We start from the raw sequence: 14563 nt of genomic DNA, 5'->3' as shown, positions 1-14563 counted from the left end.
TGCCATGGACAGAGAGCCGCTTCTCGTGATGGCCCATGTCCCTCGTGCGAGCCCGTGCCAGGCCTTGTTGCGCTATGCTGTAGTACGAGGCACTCGTCCCATCAAAACTGCTCGTGTCCACGTCCCTTGCACTCGTACGCGCAAACCAGGGGCATCCGGCCCAGCGAGATTGCCCTCTTGCCGCTCGGGCCACTCCAAGAGCCTAGAACAGCCCGGCTAGCGCTGCCCGAGCCACTAACGGCAGCACGCTAACGCCCCTGTGGCATCACGTTAGTGCCTGCAGCCGATGCAGGGGGACAAAGAAGCTCCGGGTTTGACGATGCCCTGCTGCTGCTGCTCAAAACGTGGGTTGGATTGATGGACCCAGATGAAAGGACCGCGGTGACAAGCCGCGCATTGAGAGCGTGAAATAACTGGGCATTGGCTAGTGATGTTGCGCTCTGGACGGAGCTGCTGTCGAACCGCTCGCCTGTCATCAATGACACTGAGGTGACGATGGTAAGAGCATCAGTCCGTCTCTGCCTTGTCGCTCTCTTCCTCTCTCTCTCTCTCTCTCTGTCCCTGCCTTGTCTGTTTGTCTTGTCTGACTTGCTTGCATCAATCTCCCTGTGCTCAGCTTCCTGTCTCCATAGACCGCATAGCTCCCCTTGAGCGAGTGCGAAGAGCAACAGCAGCGTGATATATCGCCATGCTCTCGGTCAACCGATCCAATTCGCGCCGGTATCAGTAGGGCAATATCGGTACGCGCATCGCTGCCCCCAGCCCTGACCAGGAACTGTAGCTTGATGCCACCACGGTTGCATCCTCCCACAAGCCTTTCGACAGCATCAGCATCATTCGATGCAGACTGCAGGCGAGCCGGTCCCCGCTCATGGCCACCCAGCCGTCGTGCCGCTTGGGAACGTTGTGGAGGCCTTTCCAGGATGCCCCCCCTTCTCCCCGAGTCAATCCTGGCCACCACGCGTACTATGAGCCGTCCACCCATTGGTTCGTCCTTCCTGCCATCTGCCTTCCGGCTCCCAAGTCCGAGTACGAATGGCCTTGCCTGGCGTCCCTAGTCAGGTAGCAGCCGAGGCGCCTGCATGGCGTTTTGATGGCACCAGTTCCGTCTTCAATGGTTTGTTGGACTCGAGATTGAGAGCACGTCGTCGACTGATTGACTGGCGGCACTACACAGAAGTCTTCGGCGCGGGCGAGTCAGCAGTTCGCATCATCCTTCTCTTGACTGGCTTCATTCTCATCCCCCTTTAAACGAGACAGCCCCTTGCCGCCGATGAGGATCGCCACTGGCTCAAATGACGGCGATGCAGACAGGTCGATACGCGTTTGGCTGTTGGCAGCCAGCCAGGTTCCGGACAACGTGCAACAAGCCCCGAGCAAAGTCCCATACTTAATACCTATGCGTGCATGTACGGAGTAGTACTAGCATCACATGGTAGTACTATTGATTCCATACTAACAGTAGTACCACGCCGGAATGCTCGTGGCTTGCTGCTGTTCTGCTCAGGGGCTCTTGTCCAACCGCTAAGCCCCCCACCCCCATTGCCTCGACTCGTCGCCCGACAGACGCTGCGGCGCCCAGTGGAGGCACTCGACCCAATCCCCGCGTTTTCATGAGCCAATTTCGGCAGTTTCCTTAGGCTTAGCATAGGTGTGCTGTGGCTGAAGCTATGAGCATCGCGCAACTGTCGACATGGAATGCTTCATGTTCTGAGATGTCGTCGAACCCCGCAGCGTTCCAACAGCAGTTCGTCGTATCCAGGGATTTTCGCATCTCATCAACACTCAAACAAGCAACTCGCTGCTGTAATTTGACCGTTGCCGTCTTGTCCTGGACCTTGAACTGCGTCGCCGAACATTGAAAGCGGCATGGCTACTTGCCGAACTGAAGCTCGCAACACTTCCAGACCGGTCAGAAGAGCTATCGTCATCCTCCGCTTGCTCTGAAGTACTGGGAGGCAGAACCCCGTCACGAACGTAGTAGTTGCTCCATGACCTTAGGCCCATCCGCATAGCGTACGAGCGCATAGGGGTCCCGTCTGGTATGTCTTCTCTGAGTGCAAGCCAGCGGGTCCACGTTGCTTCATCTTCGAACCGCTTGATCAAAGGAGTTTGGTCAATACCATCCTTCTCGGCCAATTGCGCATGTATAAACATGTTCGATGTGGCATATGAGAGCAGTGCCGGATAGTCCTCCAGCATTCGCGCTGGGCTTCCGTCCGAAGAGGCAGTGTCAGATTCGCATTGAAGCTCTTCTGGATGTGACCATCTGACTGGAGTATCACCATCATTGGTCAACCATTTTTGGACGATATCTATGCCCGATGCAGGATTCGAAAAAGCCAAAGTGTCAAAAATGGATACTTTCTGACTTCCTTTCACCGATGGCCGCTCACCTACTATCGAATGCTGGGAATGAGCATCACTGGAGCTCGTCTTCTTGAGATGCTTCCTTCTACCCCTCCGGCCAGCCGCGAGAATTCGAGCTTTGACGAGGGCGTCCAGCTCGGAAATATGCACGTAGTCCAGACAAGTGGCCATTATTGTCAGGTGGCCATTGCCGATGGGATGGTGCCGTAGGCTCGAATCAAGCACGGAGAATCCATTGCCTCCCAAGAAGAAGTCGCGCACAGATTCGTGTATGACCTGCACGATCCTGGTATCGCCATGCTCGAAGTTGAGCGATCCCGCTCCTGCATACGTCGAGATGACATCGATATCGCCCTCTTGGGGTTCACTCGTCCAGACCTTCTTGACCTCGACAAGGCCCCTGGACAGACTTCGGATTTGCTTCTCAAGCTGTTCGTCGCTCTCTGTAAAATGGGCGGACTCACGCCACTCGCTGAGTGACCTAAACGCCGGCCTCGAATTATACTTAGCAAGCCTTCGGTAACTGCTTGTAAGGCCGGTTGACCGGGGTAACCTTTCTGGTGACGCGGGCTGCCGAATGAACGCCATTATATGGTGCCACTCGTGGAGGCGAAGTGGTTTCGTGGCCAAGATAACCCACTGGAAGAATCGTACTGTCAACTGTCTTGTGCTTGGTTCAAGGTCCGACAACAGGTTCGAGAATAGATTCTCCAATGCTTCTGGCACATCTCTTACGCGCCGAATCAGGTATGGCAACTCCTTGCCGTTGTCCCAGTTCTTAAGCACATCTTCCGCCACCAAAACGGCCCAAAGAAAGATTCCAGCGGCTTTTTTCAGGATCTGTCGTCTCAAGAGTTCCCACTGCGGTTTTTGGGCAGACATACAGATTCGAAACTTTTGGTCCACGTACGACGCAATATCATCACCGTTATGCTCTTCAACGACTATTTCCGCGCAGTGACTCAGCGAGATGGTGGGAAAGTGTCTGCTAGACAGGCAGACGTTGAGTTCAAGTCCTAGGTCATGAGCAGATTTGGTGATTGACCTCCAGAAGTACGCCAGTGACCGTATACTAGCCCCGTCGCACTCATCGAGAGCATCGATGAAGATGATTGTCCTCTTTGTCTGGTTGAGCAGCACCGACTTCATAAACTGCCGTAATTCTGTCTCTGTCCAAGTGATGGACTCTGCCGGGGTTGACTGGCTTTTGAGCGGATTTTTCTTTTCGTTGCAGTATTGTTGGAACCGTTGGAGAGATAGCCTGTCTCCAGGCAGAAGCTGGTAGAGCAGGGAGCGGAAGAGGCCAAGGCTTGTGTGCTCGAGCTCATTCCCGTTGGCACAGAAGAAGAAGCCGGCAGTACAGTAATTGGCTCTGGCCTGCCTCGTCGCGGCGCGGCGAAATGCCTCTTTCATGAGAGTGGATTTGCCAGCACCTGGCTTTCCCTTCAGCCAGAGAAGGCCATAGCATCTGGACCTGCTTTTGCTGTTGAACCACTTCTCATACTCCGGGTGCATGAATAACCACGAGCAGGTGCTATGGGCCGGGCTTTCGACGTTTTGGAATCGACTGTAGATAGCAGGGAACCACAGGGTTGCGAGGCAGGCATAATTGAGATAGCTAGAGCCAGCTACATAGGCCAATCGCTTCGAAGAGCTGTCACTCAGGGACCCCGAAGGATGCCGTATTCGGCGACTTGGAGAGGCGTCGACATTTGTACCTCTCGTAATAGTGTGATATATCGAATGAAGCTCTCCGGCTACTTTATGGTAGTTTGGGTCATCTGATCCCGAATAACGACACATTTCCAGATGATCGGCTTGTAGCGTCTCGGCATGTTCGCGATGGTCTCCAATCAAGGAGGAGTAATCTGGTACCACCTTCTTCCCAATCTTTGTGAAGCTGAGGCCTTCTTGAAAGGTCTTGACGTGGAAGTCGTACTTCTGCCATAACTTGGAGAAGTCCTCTTGCGCCCTCTCCAAGTCCGAAGTCTTCAGGCCAAGAGCATGGAGGTTGACAGGCGACGTCTCCATGCCTAAAGCGCTCACGACAGATCGCATCACTTCGCCAAGAGCCGCGACGTCCTGACTCCCCCGGTGTGGTGTGCCCAGGAAGATGACTGCCGCAGTGGACTTGACGATGTTAACAAAGGGAGTCTCTGGAAGCGATAATGACTCTGCGAGCATCTGGACGGAAAGTTTAGTACATGAATGAGCGCTTGAGAGTCGAGATTGACTTGCTTGTTTGACAATAATCCCTCCAAGGCTGTGAGCAACGAACACCAAGGGACAGTCACGATGTCTTTCTCTGGACAACGCAAAAAGAAGATCCTTGCCATGCGAGAAGATGCCATTCCTGTTGGTCGCACCCGCCCTATACTTGGTGATTTTGCTATCATAACCAAACATGAGGACCCGTGCGTTGGGGCAATCCTTGGGAATCAAATCAACAGGCCAGAATACAGATTTTGGCTGGGTATTGTTATCCATTGTCGGTGTAGCCGCGTTTCCTTTCGTCTCGTCTGCTGGCTCGATTTTGAATGGTTTCCGAAACAAATGGATGGCAAAACGGCGTACGGCACTCTTTCTCTTTGCTTCGTTTCTTGCATTGCATGGCTTGGGACAGTAAGTCCACGTCTTGGACGGATGGCCCTGCAAGCCATGGACAAACACGATGCTGTGCACACGCCGTCAGTGGGTTTCCGCGTCACAGTATTGGCTGAAAGGACACATGTAAGGACGCACTCGACAACTGGTAAGCAATCCGCGGGCTCATAGGCAACAGATATCCCGGTGCCCCGAATTTGATGCAGCATGTCTAATCGGATAATGCAAGTTGCTCTGTGTATCATGAGAGTTGAAGAGGAGGTGGAATCGATCAAATCGATGCGGCTGAGTGTTTCGACGAGGCAAAGGCTCAGCTGGGGCAGCATGTTTGCCTGCCCGCTGAAAGCGAAGGCCTGTCTGCCTTCCATGCTGCCTTGCAATCTGATTGGGAGGAGCTGGCATCTGGTTGGGCCGCCACGCCGTGACAACCGCTGTAAAGCCGCCTGAAGTATCCTGATTCGCGTTTGAGGGGATCGATAACGTTCGGAGTTGTATGTAAAATAAATTCGCCATCTTGACGAGGAGCGCGTCTCTACTCCTTGCCTCGAGTCGGCGCCCCCATGGTCTGTTTCAATGGCGGCCTATGTGCCAGCAACCGGCAAGCATTGTCCGGTGATTGGGGATACTCCATATCCGACAGTGGAAAATGGAACCGTCCTTTTGAAGCAAGATGAAGAATTGAGGCAGGGTTTGTGTCTCTCTCTCTTCCGTGACTGATGGATTGAATTCGAGAGAAAAATCCTGAGCTATTAGGTGATCTTGATACCTCAATACCAGTCAGTTACGCAGCCTGGTTACAGTTTTTGGAACAGTCCCGAGTATTCCGCAAGTACACAGGCATCAATTTGCACCGCGGGAAGCTGCGCTCGAGAGGATACAAGGCAGCGACTGCCTTCCTCTCGGCCGCTTCCCCTCTCGCTTTGTCATCCTTCATCTTTCTCCTCTTTGCCTCTTGACCCGTTGGAAACTCGTTGCCATGGCCATCTTGTTATGTTCGTCTGGACGAGGTTTTCTGCATCATCAGCTCGCCATCACCGTCATCAGACTTAGGAGCTCAAGCCTCAGCCTCGTCACGACAGTCCCTCCTCGAACTCGGAAGTTGACCGCCTTCACTTTCATATCCTGAGTCGCCATTCGTCACCGACCGTCGACTGCCTCTCGACTATGGATCGGATAGCAGTACGGCACCATGAGTCTTTGCCCGACGAATGAGGACCTGGAATTCACCTCGCTACGCTGCTCTCTCTGTTTGCAGCTCTGCCACGCCACACCCAACTTCAAGCCGCCCGAGGAGGAAGCATCCGAATGGCTGGTGAGCCGGTATGGCAGAGATGTGAATCCGTACGCCGAGCTGGCGTCCAACGCGCCCTGTGGGCTCTGTGCCCTGTATGCTCGAGCGTGGACTCGTCTGGAGCTGGCCATCTGTGACCAAGAAGTAGACGACTCCAGGCCTGTCCCTTACTGTTTAGCGGATGCGGCAGGATTTGGAGCTTGTTTGCCCCGTATGTCAGAGAGCACGCGAGACGAGGCTGCAACTAACGTCCTGTGTAGTGTTTGGATGTACGATCGGATCGCTGCAATATGCTGTCCGCAGCTACTTTGGCATCAACGGCACGAAAAGACAGGACTGCGCTGACGGCTGTTGCGCCCCCCTTGTGACACTGGTGCGGAACGAGCAAGAAATCATCCTTCGTGAGAACCTTCGCAGAGCCTCGGAAAGGGAGCAAGCCAAACAATACGTCTCTTACGATCGAATGGTCTATCCTGCAGCCAAGTTAGCCCCGCGTGCGGTTCGAGCAGTCCATGGCTCTGCCAACGAAGTGACCGCACGGGGCACGAACGCCGGAGCACAGTCCCCGTATGAGGATGCTACCCAATCGTCTAAAAGCAACAGACGGGTTCACGGCCTGGAAGATGACTTGCCGGGTCCGAGCAAGGCGTAAAGGAGAGAGCACGCGCTCCACGAGGATTTTGAGGCGGCGACTCCCCCAAAGTCTGTGCCTCATGGACTGGGGGCAACAGCATCCTAAATCGGGGTTCCAAGAACAATATGGTGTGTTTTCCAGCCGTTCCGTCACCTTATCGTTGGCCTTGCTCACTTCCTCAGGTCGATGCCGCGAATGACCGTCTTGAAAGGCACGGGAGTCTCTTTTCGATACCCACTTATACACCTACACCATGGTTACGCATGTTGACACGGTCTTCCAAGGCGAATTCTGGGTTCTCGATACGCACTAAGGAGAATGAAGTGAAACTGGTGGCCAAGGCTCCGTATCCCCACCGAATCGGACGGTGAAGACACGAGAGTTGTTGCCTATCGACGCACTCAGGTACACCCCCTAATGGTCCTGCTATTGACTTGCTTTGAATAGAAATACGAATAGCTTAATGGATTATTTTTAAACTCACAGAGACTGTACATGAGCGCTGAGTGAAGAGCTGTCAGTCTCTTCCCCTCTGCTTCGCTGTTTGTTGCTCTTCTTCATCTTGCATTGCCCTTGCGTTCCTATTCCCTGTATTTTTGCCTTGCTTTACTAACAGAAGAGTGTGCCTCCCACTTCAACGAAGCAGAATGTCAATCACTTGATCTTCTCTGCCTTCTACAGCCTCTCCTTTCATGACGCCGTAGACAAAGCATTCACTGTGAAATGCCAAGCTCGGGTCGGATGCTTGTTGAGAAGCTTTTGGCAGAGTGTTCAAGATGACAGGCGCTCTGCATCCGCCAATGATCCAGAGTTCCTGGCCCGTTCTGACATTTGGCGGGCCAAGGCCGATTTGTCCGTTGTCAGTGATGAAGATGGACTGTGGTCGAACCATTTGCGTCACCCACGGATTGAAGTCGTCCTTGTCGTTCGATCCGTCTGGCGTCAAGTTACCAGTGATGAGGCCCAGGAAAGCCGTCATGCCGCCGTTAGAGAGGCCGTCTGGGAACATGGTTTGATACCGCGACAGAAGTCTTCCCCATCGGTTGCCATACGAGTGGAGGATGGACGCAACTGAGCCCTCATCTGGCATGTCGACTGGTGCTTCGTCCACAAGAGCGACGCGGCCAAGCTTCAGGCCGCAAACGCGAAGGGCGGCGCCGCTGTCCTCGACTCTGAGGCCCTCGCCAACGCCATACATGCCGCGGTCCGCTTCGAAGCCGCCAAAGTGCCACCAGTTGCGGTGGTCCCAGAAGTTGGATCTGCTGCGTCTGGAGGGATCCTCAACGCCGCTCCAGTCGACGGCCCATGATGCGAGGCCAGGGATGTCGGAGCCCTCGCCGCCGCGGCCGATCAGGGGCTGCAGATCGGTGCTCATGTTGATGAGGTCGACAGTGACGTTGTAATACAGCGTGCGCACGTCGACGGTGTAATCGCACATGCGCACCGAGGGCAAAGAAATGTCACTGCGGAAGCCCAGCAGGCCGTAGACCTTGTCGCGGGGGTCCGTGGCCCGGCGGTAGCGCCAGCGCCAGAGCAGCTGGAAGAGCTCCTCGCCGCGGGAGGCGCCGAGGCCGCGCAGGGCGGCCTGGAGGTCGAGGATGCAGCCGTTGGACCAAAACTCGGCGTGGATGGCGGGCGCGGAGCCGTTGAAGAAGCTGTCGGAGGCCTTGTCGAGGGTGGACCAGGGTAGGGCGCAGGGGCCCCAGTATATGGTTGCTTTGGGGGGCAGGATGGCTTCCTGGACGGTCCAGATGCGGTTCCACCAGGATACGCTGAGGAGGGACTTGAGGGCTGCGCTGGCGGCGAGTCGTTTGGGTTCGTGGGCGAGCCAGTGGGGAGGATGGTCTTGTTCGCCGGCAATCCAGGTGAGTGTGTCGAGGGCTGCTTGGGCGTCGGATGGGGATGTGGTTTCGAGGGGGCCGAGCCAGATGGCGCCTTGGGTGGATTGGCGGTAGATGCGGCCCATCATGGAGACCTGGAGGGACTTTTCGATGTCGTCTGCCTGGTTGATGCATAGGGCGTCGGCCCAGATGTTTCTCGTCTCGGTGGGGAGGCGTAGTCTTCGGAGGGCATTGGCCAGGGAGGGAGTAACACCGATTTGGGTGTCTCCGAAGAAGATGCGCTCATGGGCGTCGGGGTTGTCGTTTCCCCAGGCGTAGGAGAGGGCGTCGTAGGGGGTGTCTTGGTTGTCGAGGGTTGTTACGCGGAAGCTGCATTGTAGGGGGGAGGCTGGTGGTCCGGGGCTGATTTGGAGGATGCGGATTTCTGAAGCGGAGGAGTTGATTGGGGGGAGGACTTGGCTGTGCCACGATACTTTGCTGGCCATTGTATAGAGCCTCTGTTTTTTGATATTTGGTCGTTGTTTTCTTGGAGTTTGGAGAGACTTGAGAGTAGCTGAAGAGAGGGTGTAAGTAACATGATGAATGCTGTTGCCTGGAGTGACCCGCTGAGGCACACAGCATGGGTTGATGGTTGTAGGATTACTCGCGATGTCAGTCAGATATAAGCACATACATTAGCCGCAATGAGGAAGCTGGTGAGCGTATCATGCGGGAGCGAATGCCGTTTACTGCTCGGTAGTGGTTCAGGCTTGCCACTAAGCATAATGGACATGCTTTTGCCAGAACCGGCGGGCCTCGCATGGCAGGGCGATGGGTATTACAGTCGAAGCAGTAGGGGAGAAGTGCTTGGTGTTGTGAAAGATTAGGTGGAGTTTGTGAGATGAGGTTGGCGGCGGAGTTGCGCAACTGCGACCTGCGGCTTAGAACCTTTGTCTAGTTGAGCAGGCTAGTCTGGCTGATCGGACGAAAGTAAAGGCCAACGACGCAATATAAACTCGGTGATGGTGATGGCCTTGAAGCGATGGTGAGTATCGTGCTTCGCTTGATGCTTATCCACGGTGCTTCGAACTTCTGAGAGCACCAACGGCGTTGACGAATTTGGCTTACATGCATCCCCAAAGCCAAATTTACGAGCCTCCTAGCCTCACCAACAATACTTTATTGTGTACACGGCGCCTTGAATGAATTGATGTTTTCTAGGGACTCGAGGTCAAAGTAGCACCCAGTATCGGATACAAATCACATAGGCGTACCGGTCCAGTCCAGACTGAAGCACCCGAGCGTGGTGTAAGCTGTCGTATGTATGTTGGCATCACAATCTTTTCTACTGAACTGGTATATGTAGGCACGAAGGGAAAAAAAAAAATTAAATACGAGGATCGCCATATACCATACTCATCTCAAGAACCAGAAGCTCCAGATTGACATAACCCTCCTCGCAGAGTCCAGCCCTACCCCCTACCACTGTACATGCTGCTCCTCCGTACAGCATCTCCTCACAAGGAATTCGCCTTGAAGCAAGGGATCGAAATCCACCTCACTCGGCGGCTTACAAAGAATCAACCGTTTCCCGAAATACTCTGCCGAAAATTCATATCCCTTAGAGTCTATATTATGATTCCTCATCGGCGCAAAGAATTTGTCCAAACGAAGCCCAATCTTTTCCATCCGTCATGAATCCAGACCTTCCCGATTAGGAAATGCCTACATAGACCTGGTCTCACTGACAAAACGCCACAACAAGCCATCGTGGATCTCTCGAATCACAAGTACACGCAGCGTCAAGACACCCTCTTACTTACCGCCCCAAGTACACCGATCAAGAGGTGTGGCAGCCTCTGTAAGACGCTTCGATTAGTTTCGGCGTTTGTCATGTGCTTTCTTGTCTTTGGAGAGATGTTTGTAGACGGGTAGATGGAATGTGCGACTAGGGGCGGCCCGTTGGAAAGGCCAGGCGCGTTTGTGGATGGATGAGATTTGGGGGCCGTTGGGCACGTCTCTCGATAGGTGCCTTGTACGAAATGAGGTAGGTTCGAGGCGAATCGTGTTGGAGGCTGTGGATCGGGCATTTGCTATATATGGCATCCATCAACCATGTTCTCCTGGGCCATAAACGTCATGATGGCGGCAAATCGGGCTGCTATTGGCTATCAAGCAGATCTACCATCTCCAACCTCACTTACATACTTACAGGACCACAACCTATCAAACGCGAAGCGTCCCCTTCATCACTCATAAGGCACAGGCTTATTCACCTCCGCCCACAGCCTCTCCCCCTCCGTCTCCCTCTCCGGCGGCGTCAAGCCATTCACCCTCCACAGCCGCCTGTCCGTCTCGGCAACGTGAAACTCCCAGTCGTACCCCAGCTCCCGCATCCGCGGCGCCAGTACGTCCCTGATGGTGTTGGCCGCGTCGCGGATGGCCTTGTCGTCGCCGCGGGGGAAGTTGTGCGCGATGTGGTCGGCCGCCAGGCGGATGAAGGGCGGGTCCGAGGCGGAGCGGGTGACGCCGCCGATGTAGGTGCTCTCGAGGGGCGCCTGGATGAAGTGGACGACGACGTAGAAGGCGGGCAGGCCAAAGGTTGTGTAGATGGAGGTGATGGCCTTGACGAGGGCGTCTTTGGTGGAGGGGTCGGTGTAGGCTGTGGGAGGGTGGTAGATGAGCCAGAGGGGCATGATGGCGTTGGTGATGTAGAGGCTGAACTTGTGATTTACACGAGACAGACTGGCCGCGGGATTGGGTCGGGTGTGTAGATGTGAAGGAGTTGGATGTCGAGAGCATAACCTCGTTCAACCAGACATTGACCTCCTCTTAAATGCCAGGGTCGTCCAGATGGCATTGACAGATATCGATGTCGGCATCTTGATCATTCGGTAAAAAAAAAGATATACTCATAATCAACAAGGCCTCTTGATTCCATATACCACGGCAGAGCATACGGATGTGAGAATCTCCCTAAGAGGCAATCCCTCAACAGCAGTGTGGAATCATATCACCGGGGTCACACTCACCCGAGTCTCGAATGCGGGGGCCTCGGCTCTTGGGATCTGAACAATCAGACTGCGTGGAGCAGTGCAGAGATTCCCTAGGACCCGGACACGATGAGCTGATTGCGAATCCTCGAGACATCGGGATACTTATCACGAGCTACTATACAAATCCGTTTACTGATTCATGGGGCTGCGTTCCTTAATGTAGCCGTCTGGGGCGCGCTGTCATTCTGAAGTCTGCCGGAAAGGTGCCTAATCATTCACATGATGCCTTCGCAGAGAAGCTGCATCTACTGGCATAGCGACAGCAATCACCGACAAGCGACACGAGGATGACGCTGAAGCGAATACCCAAAGGCACGGGCAACAGCAGCGTCATTGTATGTGGCATCCAGGATGCTGGCCCATCAGGCGGTGCTGAACTGGATCAAGCAGCACGAGCCGGCCTTGAAGCTCGTCACGATCCGTCCGGTCTCTGCGCTGGGCCTAACCTAATCCGCGAGAGAGCCGACGACGTTGACGGCATCAACGCCTGGTTGTGGAAGTCGTTCAGCCGCCGGCGCCCATCTTCCTGTCCGTGTTTGTCGACATGCGTGATGTGGACGAGCTGAACATCAAGGTTCCCAAGGAGGACCTGCCCAATGGCTACGAGCCGGTTGCCTCAGGCGCGCCAACGACTGGGACGACAGTCCTGGATGAAGTGGCGGCCGCTGTGGAAGACGTTGGAGGGCTTGATGAACCGCCAGCTGGCGCCACAGAAGGGCAACTGAGTGCCTGTAGTCTGCTTGATATGCTCTGCACCTGATTTGTGGCATGTCTGGCATCGATCTACATTCATGGTCGTAACCGCTGTCTGAGCCCCGAGGGGAGAGAAGAAGGGTATGCATGCAAAGACATGGTCGAGGGCCAAGACAACTGCGTGGTCAGATTTGAGGGCATCGAGGGATCGATTCGGTTCGACGAGGTGCAGCTGAAACTGAAACGAGGGCAGAATTGCAGTCGTTTCCCCTTCCCGCCGCCATTGGGTGAGACAGAGAGCTGGGCTGGGCTGCTGCAATGCAGGCAATCAATAGCCCTGGTCAGACAGTCGAGGCAGGACAGGGAAGGGATTGACTTGGAACTTGGACGGGAGAAGCGAATCAATCGCGGCGGCAGCCAATGGGCATCGAGGAGGGCGCAGATGCATCTGCCTTCTGCGACCGGGGGTGATTCTTTCTGGTGAAGAAGATATGGAAGTGAAAACCGCAAGGTTGAATGATGGCTGAATGACGGGCTGAGTGAAGGTGGGGAGGCTGAAGATGCGGCTGGACGCGTTAATTGGCGATGCAATTTAACATAGAGTGGGATCGGGGCAAGCCGAAGGCCCTCGCCTTACTGTACATGTACAGTACAGTGGTCGCGACGTCATCTAGGGCTGGTTTTACAGTGGCTGAGCTTGGCCTTTTGGTGGGAGGGCTGCCTGTAGATGGCTGCACCTGCTGCTGAAGGCCTGCAACTGCTCGCTTCTTCGCTTTTACCTTATCGATATCGCTTATGTAGGTCCAAGGTGCCCAGATAATGGATGATAAAGGCATGCAATCTCATCATCATCACTCATCATCATCAGCATGGTCTGGATACTTACTTACCTTGATAGAATCATCAAACTCTTCCACTCCACAAGTCAATTAAATACACGCACTTGTACCTGTCGCGTCCGCCTCGCGTCCGCCCCGGCCCACCCCCTGCGATGCACCCCATCAAGCGTCTCCCGCGCAGCCTGCAGCTTACAGGCCATGCCCCCGGTCACGCATCACGGGCGCATCCATGGCCTCACGCATCCCCACGCGTCCATTGGCTTCCCGCCGTCCAATCGCGTCGTGCCTCGGGAGACGCGTAAAGAGATGGTCCATGCACAAGAGACAAGTGTCTCGACGGCTGTCTTTTATTGTCTCGGACCGTCTCCTTCTGCCATCCTGCGAGGCATCTGGATGTCTCATGCCTCTGCCCTCGCCATATCAGAAGCATTCCCTCTCCCCCCCCCTCTATACCTCAGCTCCCCTGCTGTCAATCCCCTTGTGCAGCTCCCTCCAGTTCGTCCTCGACTCCCCTAAACTGCCCCCCTCGGCCCTCCCTAGAGCCCTTCAGCCAGCCGCTCCCCACCTCCAGCATCCCAAAGTCCAGATCTCACCATCGCCGGCCCATTTAGAGCTTGTAAGCGAAACGGCGACTTGAGGCGCGTCGCGACGAGGTACATCCGGCTGGCCAATTTGCGCACGGCCGGCCTCGTACCCGCGACCTGGAGGAGTACCGACGCCACCATTGCTGGCTGCCACGCTAGCCCCCTCCTTTTGGCCTTGTTTTACGAGACAGACCAACCCACAAGCCAGCAGAAACCCCAAGTATTCCCTCGGTAGCGCTCGTGGTATCCGGTACGCCAGACGCTGCGGCGCGGGCGCCTCAACGCTTGTACCGCCCTTTTTTCCCGTCCTTTTCGCATCAGATTCGCATCGCGCCTCCTCGGTGTTTATTAGTACTCCCTCTGTCCCACTTGGGCCTCGCGCTCTTCCTCCCCTCCTCATCTCTTGTTTATTGCCATCCTTTTCTTCGTTCTCTCTCTCAATCAAAACACTCGCACCACGTTCGTTAGTGTTGGAGTCGCGGTTCAACGTCAACAGCTGCCAGACCGGCCCAGGAGCAGGAAAAGAAGAAAAAGAAAGAATCACCATTTTGCCACTGAATTTGCGCCCTTGTCGAAATTGACGTCTGACCGCTTTGCTGCCCTTCGTCCTCGGTGAACCAACTGCCAGCTCCCACCAGCCTCCCAATATCAACCACACAACCAAAAATTCGG

The 14563-nt window shown here is 54.9% G+C and overlaps 6 protein-coding genes across 6 annotated transcripts; 2 read left to right on the top strand and 4 right to left on the bottom strand.

Annotated features, from left to right (window-relative positions):
* Positions 1–1785: 1785 nt before the first annotated feature.
* Positions 1786–4857, bottom strand: CCMA1212_009376 (Protein SERAC1; the record flags this gene model as incomplete). Its single annotated transcript, XM_073706461.1, has 1 exon — positions 1786–4857. The coding sequence occupies one exon, from the start codon at positions 4855–4857 to the stop codon at positions 1786–1788; it is 3072 nt and encodes a 1023-aa protein (XP_073555132.1).
* Positions 4858–6163: 1306 nt separating this feature from the next.
* On the top strand, positions 6164–6917 carry CCMA1212_009375 (uncharacterized protein; the record flags this gene model as incomplete). The annotated part of the gene is made up of 2 exons (XM_073706460.1): positions 6164–6476; positions 6526–6917. 2 exons carry the CDS (start codon positions 6164–6166, stop codon positions 6915–6917), a joined length of 705 nt encoding a protein of 234 aa, XP_073555104.1.
* Positions 6918–7533: 616 nt separating this feature from the next.
* CCMA1212_009374 (uncharacterized protein) lies at positions 7534–9225 on the bottom strand (the record flags this gene model as incomplete). Its single annotated transcript, XM_073706459.1, has 1 exon — positions 7534–9225. One exon carries the CDS (start codon positions 9223–9225, stop codon positions 7534–7536), a length of 1692 nt encoding a protein of 563 aa, XP_073555105.1.
* A 1743-nt stretch (positions 9226–10968) lies between these two features.
* On the bottom strand, positions 10969–11415 carry CCMA1212_009373 (uncharacterized protein; the record flags this gene model as incomplete). Its single annotated transcript, XM_073706458.1, has 1 exon — positions 10969–11415. The coding sequence occupies one exon, from the start codon at positions 11413–11415 to the stop codon at positions 10969–10971; it is 447 nt and encodes a 148-aa protein (XP_073555135.1).
* Positions 11416–12126: 711 nt separating this feature from the next.
* CCMA1212_009372 (uncharacterized protein) lies at positions 12127–12535 on the top strand (the record flags this gene model as incomplete). The annotated part of the gene is made up of 2 exons (XM_073706457.1): positions 12127–12196; positions 12276–12535. 2 exons carry the CDS (start codon positions 12127–12129, stop codon positions 12533–12535), a joined length of 330 nt encoding a protein of 109 aa, XP_073555107.1.
* Positions 12536–13853: 1318 nt separating this feature from the next.
* On the bottom strand, positions 13854–14438 carry CCMA1212_009371 (uncharacterized protein; the record flags this gene model as incomplete). Its single annotated transcript, XM_073706456.1, has 1 exon — positions 13854–14438. The coding sequence occupies one exon, from the start codon at positions 14436–14438 to the stop codon at positions 13854–13856; it is 585 nt and encodes a 194-aa protein (XP_073555133.1).
* Positions 14439–14563: the final 125 nt, after the last annotated feature.

Source organism: Trichoderma ghanense (genome assembly GCF_004382785.1).
Source record: "Trichoderma ghanense strain CCMA-1212 chromosome Unknown scaffold_16, whole genome shotgun sequence".
In the NCBI taxonomy this organism is placed as follows: domain Eukaryota; kingdom Fungi; phylum Ascomycota; class Sordariomycetes; order Hypocreales; family Hypocreaceae; genus Trichoderma; species Trichoderma ghanense.
The sequence above is the reverse complement of the archived record's forward strand: the minus strand, read 5'-3'. Positions and strand labels throughout refer to the sequence as shown.